This window comes from Chionomys nivalis, chromosome 7, assembly GCF_950005125.1.
Source record: "Chionomys nivalis chromosome 7, mChiNiv1.1, whole genome shotgun sequence".
Lineage (NCBI taxonomy): Eukaryota > Metazoa > Chordata > Mammalia > Rodentia > Cricetidae > Chionomys > Chionomys nivalis.
Window position 1 is genome coordinate 507,695 of NC_080092.1, and position 14,222 is coordinate 521,916.

The 14,222-nt window shown below is 45.2% G+C and overlaps 1 protein-coding gene across 4 annotated transcripts in view; it reads left to right on the plus strand.

Annotated features, from left to right (window-relative positions):
- Positions 1-14,222, plus strand: part of Myh11 (myosin heavy chain 11) — a 92,712-nt gene that overhangs the window by 43,799 nt on the left and 34,691 nt on the right. For all 4 annotated transcript variants that reach the window (XM_057773731.1, XM_057773732.1, XM_057773733.1 and 1 more), the window contains 7 exons: positions 1,216-1,279; positions 1,873-1,971; positions 6,974-7,117; positions 9,087-9,182; positions 11,042-11,160; positions 11,752-11,904; positions 12,747-12,920. In XM_057773731.1, coding sequence (XP_057629714.1) covers positions 1,216-1,279; positions 1,873-1,971; positions 6,974-7,117; positions 9,087-9,182; positions 11,042-11,160; positions 11,752-11,904; positions 12,747-12,920 — 849 coding nt within the window. The remainder of the gene's footprint in view (positions 1-1,215; positions 1,280-1,872; positions 1,972-6,973; positions 7,118-9,086; positions 9,183-11,041; positions 11,161-11,751; positions 11,905-12,746; positions 12,921-14,222) is intronic.

The window sequence follows — 14,222 nt, forward strand, 5'->3', positions numbered from 1 at the left end:
TGAAGGATGCAGAGGAAGTATGGTAGAAGTCACAACAGACCAGAATTGTCCTAATCAACAAGGAAGCTGGGCCTCCATTAGGCAGTTTCCTTAGTGAGGGCAACGGAGGATGAGCCTGTCAAACAGAGTGATGGGGTACTCTGGGACAAGGACCCCTGGAAAGGTCCCTGAAGGGACCTCTAGAGAAGACTCAGCGGTCACAAGCACTTCATGTTCTTTCAGAGGACCAGAGTTCAGTTCCCAGAGTTCACATGGCAGCTCACAACTGCCAGTAACTCTAGCTCCAGAGGATTCAAGCCCCCAGGAGTACCCCCACATACTTCACATGTAGGTCCTTGGAGACATTTCCCTGCCCACCCAGAAGCTCCCCATGAACCTCACTGTGCCCCATTTTCATTGCAGCTGCTCATGCAATGCCAAGTAACTCTTACTGTCTCAGATTCTCATAAAACATCTTGTTGTCCTCCCTCTAATATGAAGGAGGAAGAAGAAGGCATCCAGAGTCAGGCCTGGTGGTACATGTCTGTAATCTCAGCACGAGTGACGTTAACCTGGGCTACCTAGCAAGACCCTGACTTGTTCATAAAACAAGTGGGGAGCCAGGAGGAGTTTCTCAGGGAGGGCTCTGGCTTAGCATCTATGAGGCCAGGGCTTCCGCTCACAGCATTAGCAGGAGCTCAGATAGCCCCTGCAAACAGTAGGACCTGAACCCACAAGAAAAATCAAGACATGGTAGCGTATGCTCATAGTCCCAACAGTGGGGAAGCAGAGAGTCCCTAGGACTGACTGAGCAGCCATCCTAGCCTGCTTGAAGAGCTCCAGGCTAGTGAGACACTCTGTCTGAGCAAACAAGGTGGACAGTAACTGAGAAATATAACACTTGATGTTGTCCCCTGGCATGTGCATCCAATCCCCCAGCCCCATACACATATACACAAAAAGCATTTCAGCCTAGTCCACTTAGTGTAGAAAAGCCTGTGACTGACAGCCACCTCTGGAAGCAGTGTTATGCCAGGCCACTTAACCTATGTCAGCCTCAGTTTCTCTTCCCCCTTGGGGACAGCCATGAGGAACTTACTTGTTTCATGAATAAATGATGTTCCCTGCATGGACTTGATTGGCCTGGGGGTGCTGCTTGCTGTGGCCCAGCAGCACTGTGGTGTGAGGTCTGTAGTGAGTCTGGGCCACTCCATCAACTTGTTCTCCTCTCGGCAGGGTAAGTTCATCCGCATCAACTTTGATGTTACTGGTTACATCGTGGGTGCCAACATCGAGACATGTATCCTTTGCTGAGCTGGGACCTCAAGAGGGTGAGGGGGCCCAGGAAAAAACACAAAATCTCCTCCCTCTCTGCAGATTTTTGAGTGCCTTCTGGAACAATCCTTCTTGTGTTTATCAGGAGGTGCTGTGGGATAGGGTTACATGTAAACCCTCAATGGCCTGTGTTGTACTCTTGACTGATCTCTCCTTCCCTGGGCCTGGTTACTCAGTTCTCTGAACCTTGTGGATGAGACAGAGGTGGTGTCTGGAGAATAGAATTAGAATAGATTATGTTCATCATGTTTTGGGCATGTGCTAGGACAGACTAGGGCCAGCTTGACGTCAGCTGTCATGCAGCCTTCCTCACCTCTTTGCTTGCCCAAGGCCAAACCCCTTGTCATTAGAGTTTATCTGAGATCAGCTACCCTGCACAGGCTCATGAGTCAGAAATAGCAGCCAACTCTGACAGCTCTTTGGTCTCATAACTTTCCAGGGAGCCTCTCTGGTCCTGGGGACACCTGCAGCAGCTGACTTGCCAAGGTGGGTTAGGGGTTAGGTTTTGGAAGCTTACACCCTGGCTAGCCCCAGAGCCCTTAACTCCTCCCCAACCAGATCTTTTGGAAAAGTCCCGGGCAATTCGTCAGGCCAGGGATGAGAGAACATTCCATATCTTTTACTATCTGATCGCTGGAGCCAAGGAAAAGATGAGAAGTAAGTGTTTACTTACCCCTGTGGTAGATTCAGGGTTAGGAACTGGGAAAGATCTGCTGCTGGGGAGGCAGGTATACAGTTCCTCACCTCCTTTGGTGTATTCAGTTGTCCGCACTAACTCTATAAAGTGGGAGACAGTTAAGCTGTCAGTCACACATGGGACCATTAACTGTTTAGGTCTAGTTACAATCTGTGATGACAATGACTTTGATGCCCATTTAGAAAACTTGCCAGGTGCCTGGTAGGGTGACACATTCCTTTAATCCCAACACTCAAGAGGCAGAGGCCAAGAGATTTTTATGGGTTTGAAGCCAGCCCAGTCTACATAATGAGACCCTGCCTTTAAAAAAACAAACAAAACAAAATAAAACAAAACTTTCAATTATATTTAGTTGTCATCTTTGGTTTGGTTTGGTTTTGAGATCAGTTCTTACTTTGTAGTCTAGGTGACCTAGAAATTGCTAAATTAACTAAATTCCAATTTAGTCTTGAATTTGTAATCCTTCTGCCTCAACTTCTCAAGTTCTGAGTTTATAGGCATGGGCCCAAAGCCTAGATTGTATTTTGAGTTTAGAAGGAATTTGAAGGGTCAGTGAATTCAGGGCTTTTTCTGTTTTGAGACAGGGTCTTATGTGGCCCAGGCTAGCCTCAAACTCACTGCATACCCAAGGTTAACCTTGAACTGATCTCCCTGGTCCACCCCACAAGTGTTGTGTTTACCTGCACACAACCTCCTCCACTCCCTCCTTCCTCATCCTTTCTTTTGACTCTGGGGATGGAGCCCAGGCTTTACACATACCAGGCAAGTTCTGTAAGTTGAGCTTCACCCCAACTAAACAGACTTTTTCTTTTTCTTTAAAAGGCCAAATAGCATATGCATCCTGTTGAACTCTGCCATTGCGCAGAGACAGCCACAGCAATGCATAAACCAGCAGAATAAATATGTTTCAATAAAAACTTTATATTTACAAGAACAGGAAACATACTTTAATTTGCCAACTTCTATTGTAAATTAATTTTTAGGAAAGAAAGAAAAAGATGCCAAGTTCAATTTATGTTGCCCATATACTCGTTGGAGCATGGTCAAATTCCCAGTGACCACCTACTTAAAGAAAACTAAGTCTTCCCCACCCTGTCCCCTACCAAAAGTCATCAACTGTGAAGAGCTACACTTCAGAATTCCTATCACAGGTTCCTAAGGGCTTCCTGTCTAGACTGTTTCTTTTCCTTTTGGGGGGGGTAGAGTAGGGTAGTTGTCACAGAAGCCTCAGAGTTGAGGAATCAAATTCTTAAAGAAACATCAAAAGTATAGCCAGAAAAGGGACACGTTGTGAATACATGTGGCTAGTGGAATCCACATTCTATGATTGGGATTAGGATTAGGTTAGAAAACTGATGGCAACAACAGAAACTTGTTTCCATCATGTTTTTGCCCCTTAGTTACTTTCGTTAAGATTAGCAAAAGGACTGGGGTGTGACACATGTCTGTCCTTTCAGCACTGGGAGGTGGAAGCAGTTTAGCTAGGCCAAGCCAGCATGGAGCCCTGAAAGAGGGAGGGAGGGAGAGAGGGAGGGAGGGAGGGAGGGAGGGAAGGAGGGAGGAGAGATGAAGGAAAGAGAAAAAGAAGAAGGAAGATAGGAGGAGGGAAAAGAAAATGAGAGGAGAAAGGAAAGGAAGTTGTGAAAGGGTTTCAGCCACTATAGGCGTTTGCACAGCCCTGTAATAGGGGATGTCGCCCTCATTCCCTTGTTTGTGAAGCTTGGCCTTCTGGAGCACCCACACCCCTATCTGTGACTCCTTTCCTTCCTTAAGGAGGTAAAACAGCCTAGAGAAATCATTGTTTCCCCAGTGTGAACTTTGGTGAATCGTGCGTCTGTGGCTGGGAGGTTAGGAGAAGGGATGGATATTGCTGTGTATTCCCTAGGAAGGAAGTTTAGCAACAGTGCCAAAGAAAAGAAAGGCCTCTTTCTCTCTGTCTGTCTCTCTGTCTCTCTGTCTCTCTCCCTCCCCCCCTCCATGCTTACAGTGCATACATGTGTCCTCATGTGTATGGAAGTGAGTGGTGGGTGGCACACCAGTAAACAGTGGGGGCCCTTGGCAGGGAGCTTGCCCAAGTTGTTTACCCTTCCTCCCTCTGGATCCCAGCTGCACTTTGCTCCATGCCCTGCCACAGGCTTTCCCACAGCTGGGGCCAGGGCAGCTGCGCCAGGGGCAGCTGGGCCAGGGAACAGGGGACAGTCTGGGGCCAACTGCATTTTTGTTTGTTTGTTTGTTTGTTATGCTTTATTTGAGTCAGGATCTTACTAAGTATCCCAGGCTAGGCGGAAGCTTACTTATAGCAACCCCCTGCTTTGGACTCTGAAGTACTAAGATTATAGGCATGCATACCACACCCAGCCGATTTGTATTATTGATGGCAGAGCTGGGGAGAAGGAAAGTTTAAGAGGTTGAAATGTTTATGAATCTCTCCAAACCATGGATAATGGTGTTGGCTAAGACCCAAGTCCTTGTGACCAGTCCCGTGTTTCTCTGAACCCGGAAACTTGAGTTACCTTGGCCTTGAGTACATTCAACTTTGGGCTCATCAAGTGACTTCAAGGTGACCTGACCCATAAAAGACTTTGGCTTAAAAAGAGAGCATCTCCCTGATTTTACTCCAAGTATCTTTAATTGTCTTGGCAAGGAACAGACATGTTGGAAGAGTAACAATGAGAAAAGAAAAAGAAAGGAAGAAAGTAAGGAGAGAGAGAGAGAGAGAGAAGCTAAAAATGGGCAGGATGAAAACCAAGTGGCAGCAAAGGAAATAGAGCAACTGAGTGTAACTGGGGTCAGAGAGATGGTGCACTGGGTAAAGCATTTGTATATGCGTCAAGACCCGAGTTCCAGATCTGTTGAACCCATGTAAAGGTTGGGAGTGTTTGGCAGTTACCTGTAATCCCAGTACTCACAGGGTGGAGACAAGATCCCCAGACTAGTTAGTCTAGCTGAATTTGTGAAGTCTAGGCTCAATAAGAGACCTTGCCTCAAACAATAAGGTGTGGGGGAGGGGTGAGAAAGACTTGATGTCAAAATTAGGCCTCTACATGCACACTCTACAAGCACACACACTCACTTCCATACACATGAGGACACATGTATGCACTGTAAGCATGGAGGGGGGGAGGGAGAGAGACAGAGAGACAGACAGAGAGAAAGAGGCCTTTCTTTTCTTTGGCACTGTTGCTAAACTTCCTTCCTAGGGAATACACAGCAATATCCATCCCTTCTCCTAACCTCCCAGCCACAGACGCACGATTCACCAAAGTTCACACTGGGGAAACAATGATTTCTCTAGGCTGTTTTACCTCCTTAAGGAAGGAAAGGAGTCACAGATAGGGGTGTGGGTGCTCCAGACCACCCCTGGAAAGCCTTCACCAGCAGGGTAACAGCTCCTCTCTCTTAGTCTTCCCTGGCCTATGTACTATAGTATGGTTCAGAGGATGCTCACTCCTAACAGTCTTAGACCAGCCTTGAACTTGAGATTGCTTGTCTTGACCTTCAGAATACTGGGCCTGTAGGCCTGTACAGACAGGCATGTACCAGCAAGCCTGGTTGGCACAAACAATTTTTTTAATGTAATAATATAAACAAGGGATTATAAAATAGGTTCACTAAAGGACAAGATGATAATCATCCTAAGCTTTGAGGGCCATAGTGTTTTTGTTAACAGCTGCTTATTATTACAGTGGGAGAGTTCACAAGGAAATTGAGGCAAACCTGTTTCAATAAAACTTTATTCGCAAAGGCAACCAGTGGGCCAGATTTGTTAACCTCTGATAAAAGGCTTGTCTACTGATTCAATTAGAAATAATTGGGAAAAAAAATGAGGAAGGGTGAGAGCTAAACCTTTATCTAACCAGAGCAGGAATTCAGCATATAAGACTCAATTTTGATGTCTTAAAATAGCTTGTTATACACAGGGAAGTACATAATATACTATTTAGGATATATAAATCTGTTATTGCTTTAGTTTACTCTATTGTTTTATGTAGTAATTTATTTTTAAAATGAATGTACTCATGTTACTTTTGATATAAACATAACACACAGGTGAGATGGGCATGGTAGTGCATGTCTATGATCCCAGCACTGAGAAGGCAGTCAATACCAGCCTGGGTTACATAGGAAGAACCTGTTTCAAAACAACAAAAAACCTCTGTATGTGTGTGTATGTGTGTGCATATGTGTGTATGTGTGCTCATGTTTGTGTTCATGTGCATGTGTGTATGTACATACATACATACATACATGCAAGTAAGTAAGACAAGATCATCTAGCTCTTTAACCTTGTTCCTGGAGTAAAAAAGGCTTTGGGAAATTCAGAGCAGACACATTCCTCCCTGAGTAGAAGCAACCCCATGTTAAGGACTGTGGTTGAGCAGTGGAGATCAGGCTGATTTTAGCTGTCTGGTATCCCGGCACAGTATATAACCTACACAATCATATAAAACCAGTGCCAGGCCTCCTTAGCCTTACTTCCCAAGGAAAGGTGAGTGCGCTATCTGTCCGTTCAGCAGCCCCATGATGCAGGATAATCAGATGTAATAAGGAGTCAAGTCAAAGCAGGAACTCAGTTTATTACTGTGAACATCAACTTATATAGGTTAAGTGACATCTTGTGATGTGGGGGTACCTCCAGCCAATGAGAGATGACCAAGCCCTCCCTTTGGCTAGAGGGGTGTCTACCTAGATTTTGCTGTCTCATCCCTACTCGATAGCTTTGAGACTATCCTTCAGACTCGAGCCAGGCTTTTTTCTGTCCTACAGGCCTCGAGGTACAGGCCCTGAGATAATTTTGGCCCAACAAACCAGCACCGGCTGGTGAGGACTGTACATGAAGACATATAAGAAGGGTTTTAACTGCCCAAACTTTGAGAGAGCAAGAAAAATGGTGATGGCCCAGACTGTTCTTGGGTCCCTGTGTCATGTCTCCTCATTCACTCCTCTCTTCCTCTCTTTGAGGTGACCTGCTTTTGGAGAGCTTCAATAGCTATACGTTTTTATCCAATGGCTTCGTGCCCATCCCAGCTGCTCAGGATGATGAGATGTTCCAGGAGACGCTGGAGGCCATGTCCATCATGGGCTTCAACGAAGAGGAACAGCTGGGTGAGTTTCATGCCATGGCCTAGGAGACTGGATTTGCATCTGTGGTGCTGAGGCCTGTGTTTTGCCAACTAAAGAGTGGCAAAAGCATCTGTCCTCTAGGGTTGATTGTCACAGGGTTCAATAGCCCAGAGCCTAATGCAGTCCGAGCACAGTAGTTCAGCACTGTTTTAGACTTTATTACAGAGAGACTGATATCTCATTTGAGGTCACACAACCGCTGAGAACAGGGATGTGAGCCCTTAATTTGGTTCTAGAATTACTGTGCACATCCTTTCAGGGATTATAAAGAATTGTGATCTGACTTCAGCCATTTGCACTGATGCCACTCTGCATCCCATCTGCATTAATGCTGCCTGAATATCTTAATGTGTAGGATAGAACGTGACAGCCATATTTGTTGTGATCTTTGTCACAAGCACCAATCTATCAAAACACCAAGTTTATGCCCGGATTATATTGGTTTTAATAAATTAGAATGACTACCTAGCAAGAAAGAGGATATCTTTATAACATATTATTTAGTTTAATTTTTTAAACAGTACCTTGCAGAGTTGTCCACGCAGTCCTGGAACTCACAATGTTCTGCTTCCACCTCCCAGTGCTAGGATTTTAGGGGTGTGCCAACACACCCAGTGAAAAGCTAAAACAAAAACCATTTTAATCACTTATTTGCTGGGGTGGGCCATGCCATAACGCGAGTATAGAGGTCGGCGGACAATCAGGCCGTCAGGCTTGAGCTTCTGAGTCATCTGTAAGATCCTAAACTTGCTTTTTAAAATTGGCTCCCAATGTGGGTAGATTTCATGTTTAAATTTTGGTTTCTACCATACTAGGAAAAATCAGTCCTGATAACTCTGGGCACCTTTCCCTTGGTAAAAAGATGATTGATAGAGTATCTATCGCTACTATAAGTGGGGTTCCTGTCCCCGTGATCCTCCTGGCTCGTCAGTCTATCACAATCACTGTGACGGAAGATTTTCAAGGAAGGGAGGCTTGACTCCCCCTTCATTTCAGGGGACACTTAGCAAGGTCTAGAGACTTTTTTTTTGGCTGCCCTAGCTCTAGAGGAGAGTGTTACTGCAATCTACTGGTAAGTGATGGGGTGCTGCTAACTATCCCATGGATGCACCAAGAATTTCTGCCCTAAGTTCAGCAAGGCTGAGCTGGAGTTAGATGGCTCGCCCTCACTCTGCAGGTCAATACTGGCTTAGACTGGTACTTTTGAGAACCATGAAGCCAGCATGTCCTAGTTTGCAAAGTTCTTTTTGTGGGTGTCGGTATAAAAGAGAACACCCTTAGCAATGCCCTGCCCATAGCAACTTTGCAGTGGGAAGGAGTGGGTGTGTGGGTGAGTTGGCAGTTAGCAACTGTATCTTCGTCCTCCTGAAGGGGTCTGGCCCTTGTGGTATGAGAACAACTGCTGTGAAGGAGCTAAAACCCATGGTTTAGCCTGGGGACGGAAGAAAGTTAGGGTTTCTAGTTTTTATTCTTAGGACATGGTAACTTCTTGGTAACTGATTGCACAGTTCAGTTAGGACCTCTGTTGGCACTGGTCAGTGACACACCCTGCACTCACCCAGTCTTTCTTTCCCCACACATCTCCATCCATCCTTCATCTGTCTAGTCATCTACATTCCATCCATTTATGCATCCTTCCTCCACATCCATTCATTCATGATAGTCAGTGAACACATTTGGTCCATGGATGGAGCTTGCAAAAGTCCCATCAGCATAGAGAAATCCCATGCGATCTAAAGTTTTCAACAACTCGCTGACAATACTCAGCTCCCACATTCAGGCATCTTCCCCTGCAAGCTAATTTGACTCTTGTCAAGATGCAATAACTCAGAACTTGGTCTACAGAGGGATGACACTGGTTGACTCTGGGTGTTCAGTGATGATCAGATTGCCAACCTTCAGAATATTTTGGGTTGTTACTGTCTGATCCACTGTTCTCTCCCTTCTTCAGCTATGTTGAAGGTGGTATCCTCTGTCCTTCAGCTGGGAAACATCGTCTTCAAGAAGGAACGAAACACAGACCAGGCATCTATGCCTGACAATACAGGTACTTGTTACTTGACCCAGTGATAATAGTTTTAGGGATGGGAGGGCAGGGCCCACTCAGGCCTTGGTGATATAGATGTCCTCTTATCTATGACTGCACATGGCAGTCAGATGTCATCTAAAAGAGACAACACAGGGAGGGAGTTTGAGAAAGGCAGCCTACATGTGACTTTTATCATAATACACTGTTATTATATCATTCAATGTTATTGTCACTGTTACTTTATAAGTACTAGTATATTTTTTTTGACAAGGCCTCACTGTAGCCCATGCTGGCCTGGAATTCCAAGTTCTCCTGCCTCAGCCTCCAAGTGCTGGAATGGAGGTGTGCACACCACGCTGACTCCCTGACTTACTACTATCCGCTGTTATTAGCTCGTTTTGGTGCTTTCTGTGTAAGTTAAACTTTATTAGAGGTGTGTCTGCATAGGAAGGCACTAACATGCCCAGAGCCGGCACCATCTGCTGTCTCAGGTCTTGAGCATGTGCCCCATGGCTCTGGGGCTTTTTGCTGTCACTGGCTCTTCCTTCAAGTGTTTCATGGCTGGCAGATCACAGAGCACAAAGTCAGAAGTTCAGTGTTTCGGGTCAGACAGGTCCTCATGGTCATCTCTTCTGAACCCTCCAATGGTTTGTTTATTGAATAAGCATTTCCTAAGCAGTTACACTCTGCCAGGTAGAAAAAGTTAACTCAGCCCTTCTTATGGTACACAGTCTTGCTGAGGAGACAGGGCTCATGTTCCCAGCAAATGAGGGATGGCAGATAAAATACAGGTGGCACAGTTGAATCTAGATTTCAGATAAGCTGTAACACTTTCCGTCACAAGAATGTTCGTTGGAGTTGCAGAGATGGCTGAGAGATTAAGAGCACTTGCTGCTCTTCCAGAGGATCCCAATGTGATTCTCAGCACCTGAGTCAGCTGTCTCACAACTGCCTGTAACTTCAGCTCTAGGCTATCCGTCACCCTTTTCAGTACTCACATACATATACATAAATAAAAACAAAACCTTTAAAAAGAGGTTCTACTACAAAGTTTTGTTTATTTGGAAATCATAGTTAACTCAGAACCCTGGTTCCCCTTCTCTGGTTTTCTCCACTGATTCTGGCAACTTTTTTGAAAATATTCAACATTTTGTGCTTTTGAAAGATCACACTTTTGGTGGTAGCTGAGCATAAGGCTTCTAGTTCTGGGGCCACCGAAGACTATGTATTGTATTGCTTTCCACCCTATTGGACATGGATTGTTGAGTACTCTCCAAATGTAGCACATGAACAGGATCCAATTCCCCAGAAGTGTTCACTGAAAAAGACTTGAGCAGAGAGAGAGCTTATGAAGCAGTGGAGGAATCCTAAGCTTATGACTCTCTGCTGGGCATGTGTACACACACATGGGCACACACCCCATGGGATAGAGAAGGCTTTGTGTATAGGAAGCAGCTGAGTATATGATTCTGTGTGGTTTTGAAAGTAAGTTTATAAATGCAAAAATATACACAGTAATATGACAAACCACAAGCTTATGACCAGAATAGACATCTATAAATACATTCTAGTTTCCTTTTTCTTTTGCAGTTGTTTTTATTTGTTTGGCTTTTAATTTTTGAGTCAGGGTTGTACATAGCCCATGCAAGGCTCAAACTCACTGTGTGAGCAGAGATGCTTGCACTTCTGATACTCCTGTCTCCATCTCCCAAGAGTTGGGGTGGCAGATGTGCACCTCTATATAAGTGGTGACTAGCATTTCTTTTTCTTTAAAGGGAAATAAACAGTGTAGATGACAGTGACATCTCCCTCTGGTCCCAATGGCACCTACCTATTCTCTTTGGTGGCTTAGCTAAGATGCTTCTTTCCTCACACAGCTGCTCAGAAAGTTTGCCACCTTGTGGGGATTAATGTGACAGATTTCACCAGAGCCATCCTGACCCCACGTATCAAAGTTGGACGGGATGTGGTACAGAAAGCTCAAACCAAAGAACAGGTAATGATGCTGTTTATGCTGCAGAATCCAGTTGTTTACCCATCCAGGCACCTGTCATTCCATATCATGTCGTCTACTCATCCACCCACCAGCCGTCCATTTATCTACCAACATGTTCATCTATCCACCCAATCATCAACCACCCACCCACCCACCCATCCACACATTAGCTCAACCATCCATCATCCACTCACCTGCCCACCCACTCTCCTTTCCATCCATTTATTTTATCCATTAACCCTTCTACCAGTCTACTCATCCACCAGCCAGTCATCTCCCATTCCTCTATCTATCCATCTGTTCCTCTCTTCATCCATTCACCCCTACATCTTTCATTTATCCAATACTAAAATATTTTCAGTCATATGCCAACTTTGAGGATACTGTGGACTGAGAGCTGAGTCCCTCACACATCAGTGGTTCTTAGAGACCTGACCTAGCAGGGCTAGTAGTCTCTAATTGATCCTGGGTGGGGACAGGCTCCGCAGGCTTCTCATGGGTGGTATTTCATTATCCATCCAGCCATTCCTTAAGTCTAATCACTCTTTCTTTCCTGTTGGCAATACCTGTGTTTCCTTCACTGTCCTGCAGGCTGACTTTGCCATTGAGGCCTTAGCCAAGGCCACCTATGAACGCCTTTTCCGGTGGATCCTCAGCCGTGTGAACAAAGCTTTGGATAAGACCCATCGGCAGGGGGCTTCCTTCCTGGGCATTCTGGATATTGCTGGGTTTGAGATCTTTGAGGTATATCAATGGTCTTGGTCCTCTGGGATGGGCTTTGAAACACTTATTTTGTAGAAAATTATACAGATAGGTACGATAGGTAGCAAACTATCTGGTTAAGGTTATACTTGAGTGTGTGTAAGAGACATAAATTTATGTATTGGTTTGTATAAATTAGCTGGCAGTCAAGCTGGTTGCAATAGTCAGGATCTACCTGCTCTGCTTTCTACCACATTGGCTTCCCCTCCAATAACTCTCCTCTCATGGTGCCAAGATAGCACCAGAGATCTAGATTGCCACTTAGTAATCTTAAAAAAGAGGATCTCATTTCTAAGAGCTTCAACCCAAATCTTGACGTAGAAGTCACAATGGTTCCTGCTCACTTGAGTTGAGGCAGTGGGTTAACTCCCAGCCAATCACTGAGCTCAAGTTCTTCCTATATTCCATATAGGATATGCAGAGTGCCTGGGTCCCACTCACATGAGTTAGAGGGAATTTCTCAGAGAAAAAGAAGCTCTAGAGGGTGACAGATCTATCCAAGAGCTCTACTGTGGGATCATCCTGTCTTTGAGCCTCAGTTTCCCTGTTTGTAAATTGGTGAGGAGAACATGCCTTATATGGTTAGTTCATCTATATATTGATCATATGAGATAAGTGCTCTGTGATAGGGGTGTGGACCACTTTTGCCAGGCATCCTGGGCTATACACAGTCTTATTTGAGTCTTGTACCTCTCTGGGTGCCAGGTGGCAGGAAGAGCTCTTCAGGAAGCCAGGTCCAGGCCACCGGGCTTCCTGCAACCTGAACTCCCTGCCCTATGATCTCACCCAGCTCAGCTGCCCTCCCTCTCTCTATATGTGTGTAGGTAAACTCCTTCGAGCAGCTGTGCATCAACTACACCAATGAGAAGCTGCAGCAGCTGTTCAACCACACCATGTTCATCCTGGAGCAGGAAGAGTACCAACGAGAGGGCATTGAGTGGAACTTCATTGACTTTGGCCTGGACCTGCAGCCCTGTATTGAGCTGATTGAGCGGCCGGTGAGAGGCTGGCATTGTGCATGCTGGACCATTTGTACACACCTAGTCAGAGCTTGTTTCCGTGTGTGGTGTCTCTGGGCAAGTCCTGAAAGGCTGTCAATGGAGTTTTGGGAACTAGGCTATGCTGTCTATGTTTACAATCAAAGTTGCTTTGTTTTATGCTACCCCTCCACTGTTTTGAGCCAACTCACTTGGAACTTCGTATGTAGACCAGGCTAGCCTCAAACCTAAAAGTCTTCCTGCCTCAGCACCGTGAGTCATGAGATTAGTCACACTGATCCTCAACAAAACAATTATTTTAGCAATTCTGCAGTTGCAGCTCAGGACCTTGCCCATGCTAGAGAAATTTAAAGATATTTTTATTAGCATATATAAGTTTTTTTGAGACAAGGTCTTACTGTAGCCCCAGCTGGCCTCAAACTCACTTTGTCGCTGAGGATGAGCTTGAACCTGTGATCTTCTGCCTCTAACTCCCAGGTGCTGGAATTTCAAGCATTCACCACCACACCTGGTCGAATTATGACAATTCTTCTGTTTCAAGCTTCCTGTGCTAGGATTAGAGCATACACCACCAGAATGCAATTCCCTCAGTCTTTCTCTTCCTCTCCTTGGCTCTTTCATTCCCAAAGAGTCTGTGATTTGTCTACTACTGTATCCCAAACTTCTAGAGTCATAGCAGGCAAACAGTTGCTACAGGTAAGCCTCTTCTTTAAGGATTGGGGTTATAACTATGAACAAGATAGGTATAGACCCTCACCTCCTGGAAGAGTTGGTGGTGAAACCAAACCAACACTTCACCAAGGCACTATGGAGGGCAATCAGGAAATAGTTCTGTGAGCTGGGATCATCAACGTGGAGACAGTTCTCCCAGGGTGAACGGTACAGACCAACACCTTCATTTACCTTCTCAGACATAGGAAAAACTTTGCTGAAAGGGATCCTGGGTAAATTTATAAGGAAGTAAAGCAACAGATTCTTTTGAAATTCTTGTGTAATCTTACTGGGTGTGTGGCTCACTCCTAATCCCAGCACTCAAGAGGCTGAGGCAGCAAGAGTGCTGGAGGTTTGAGTCTAGTGTTTGTAGGCGAAGACTGTTTATTTGTTTCCCAGCCACCCAGACCCAAAATAATCACACAGAAACTGTATTAATTAAAACACTGCTTGGTCTATTAGCTTATGCATATTTCTAGCTAGCTCTTACATCTTAAATTAGCCCATCTCTATTAATCTGTGCATCACCATGAGGTTATGGCCTACCGGCAAAGTTTGGCCAACAAGGCAGGTGTCTTTCTCCTTCTGCGG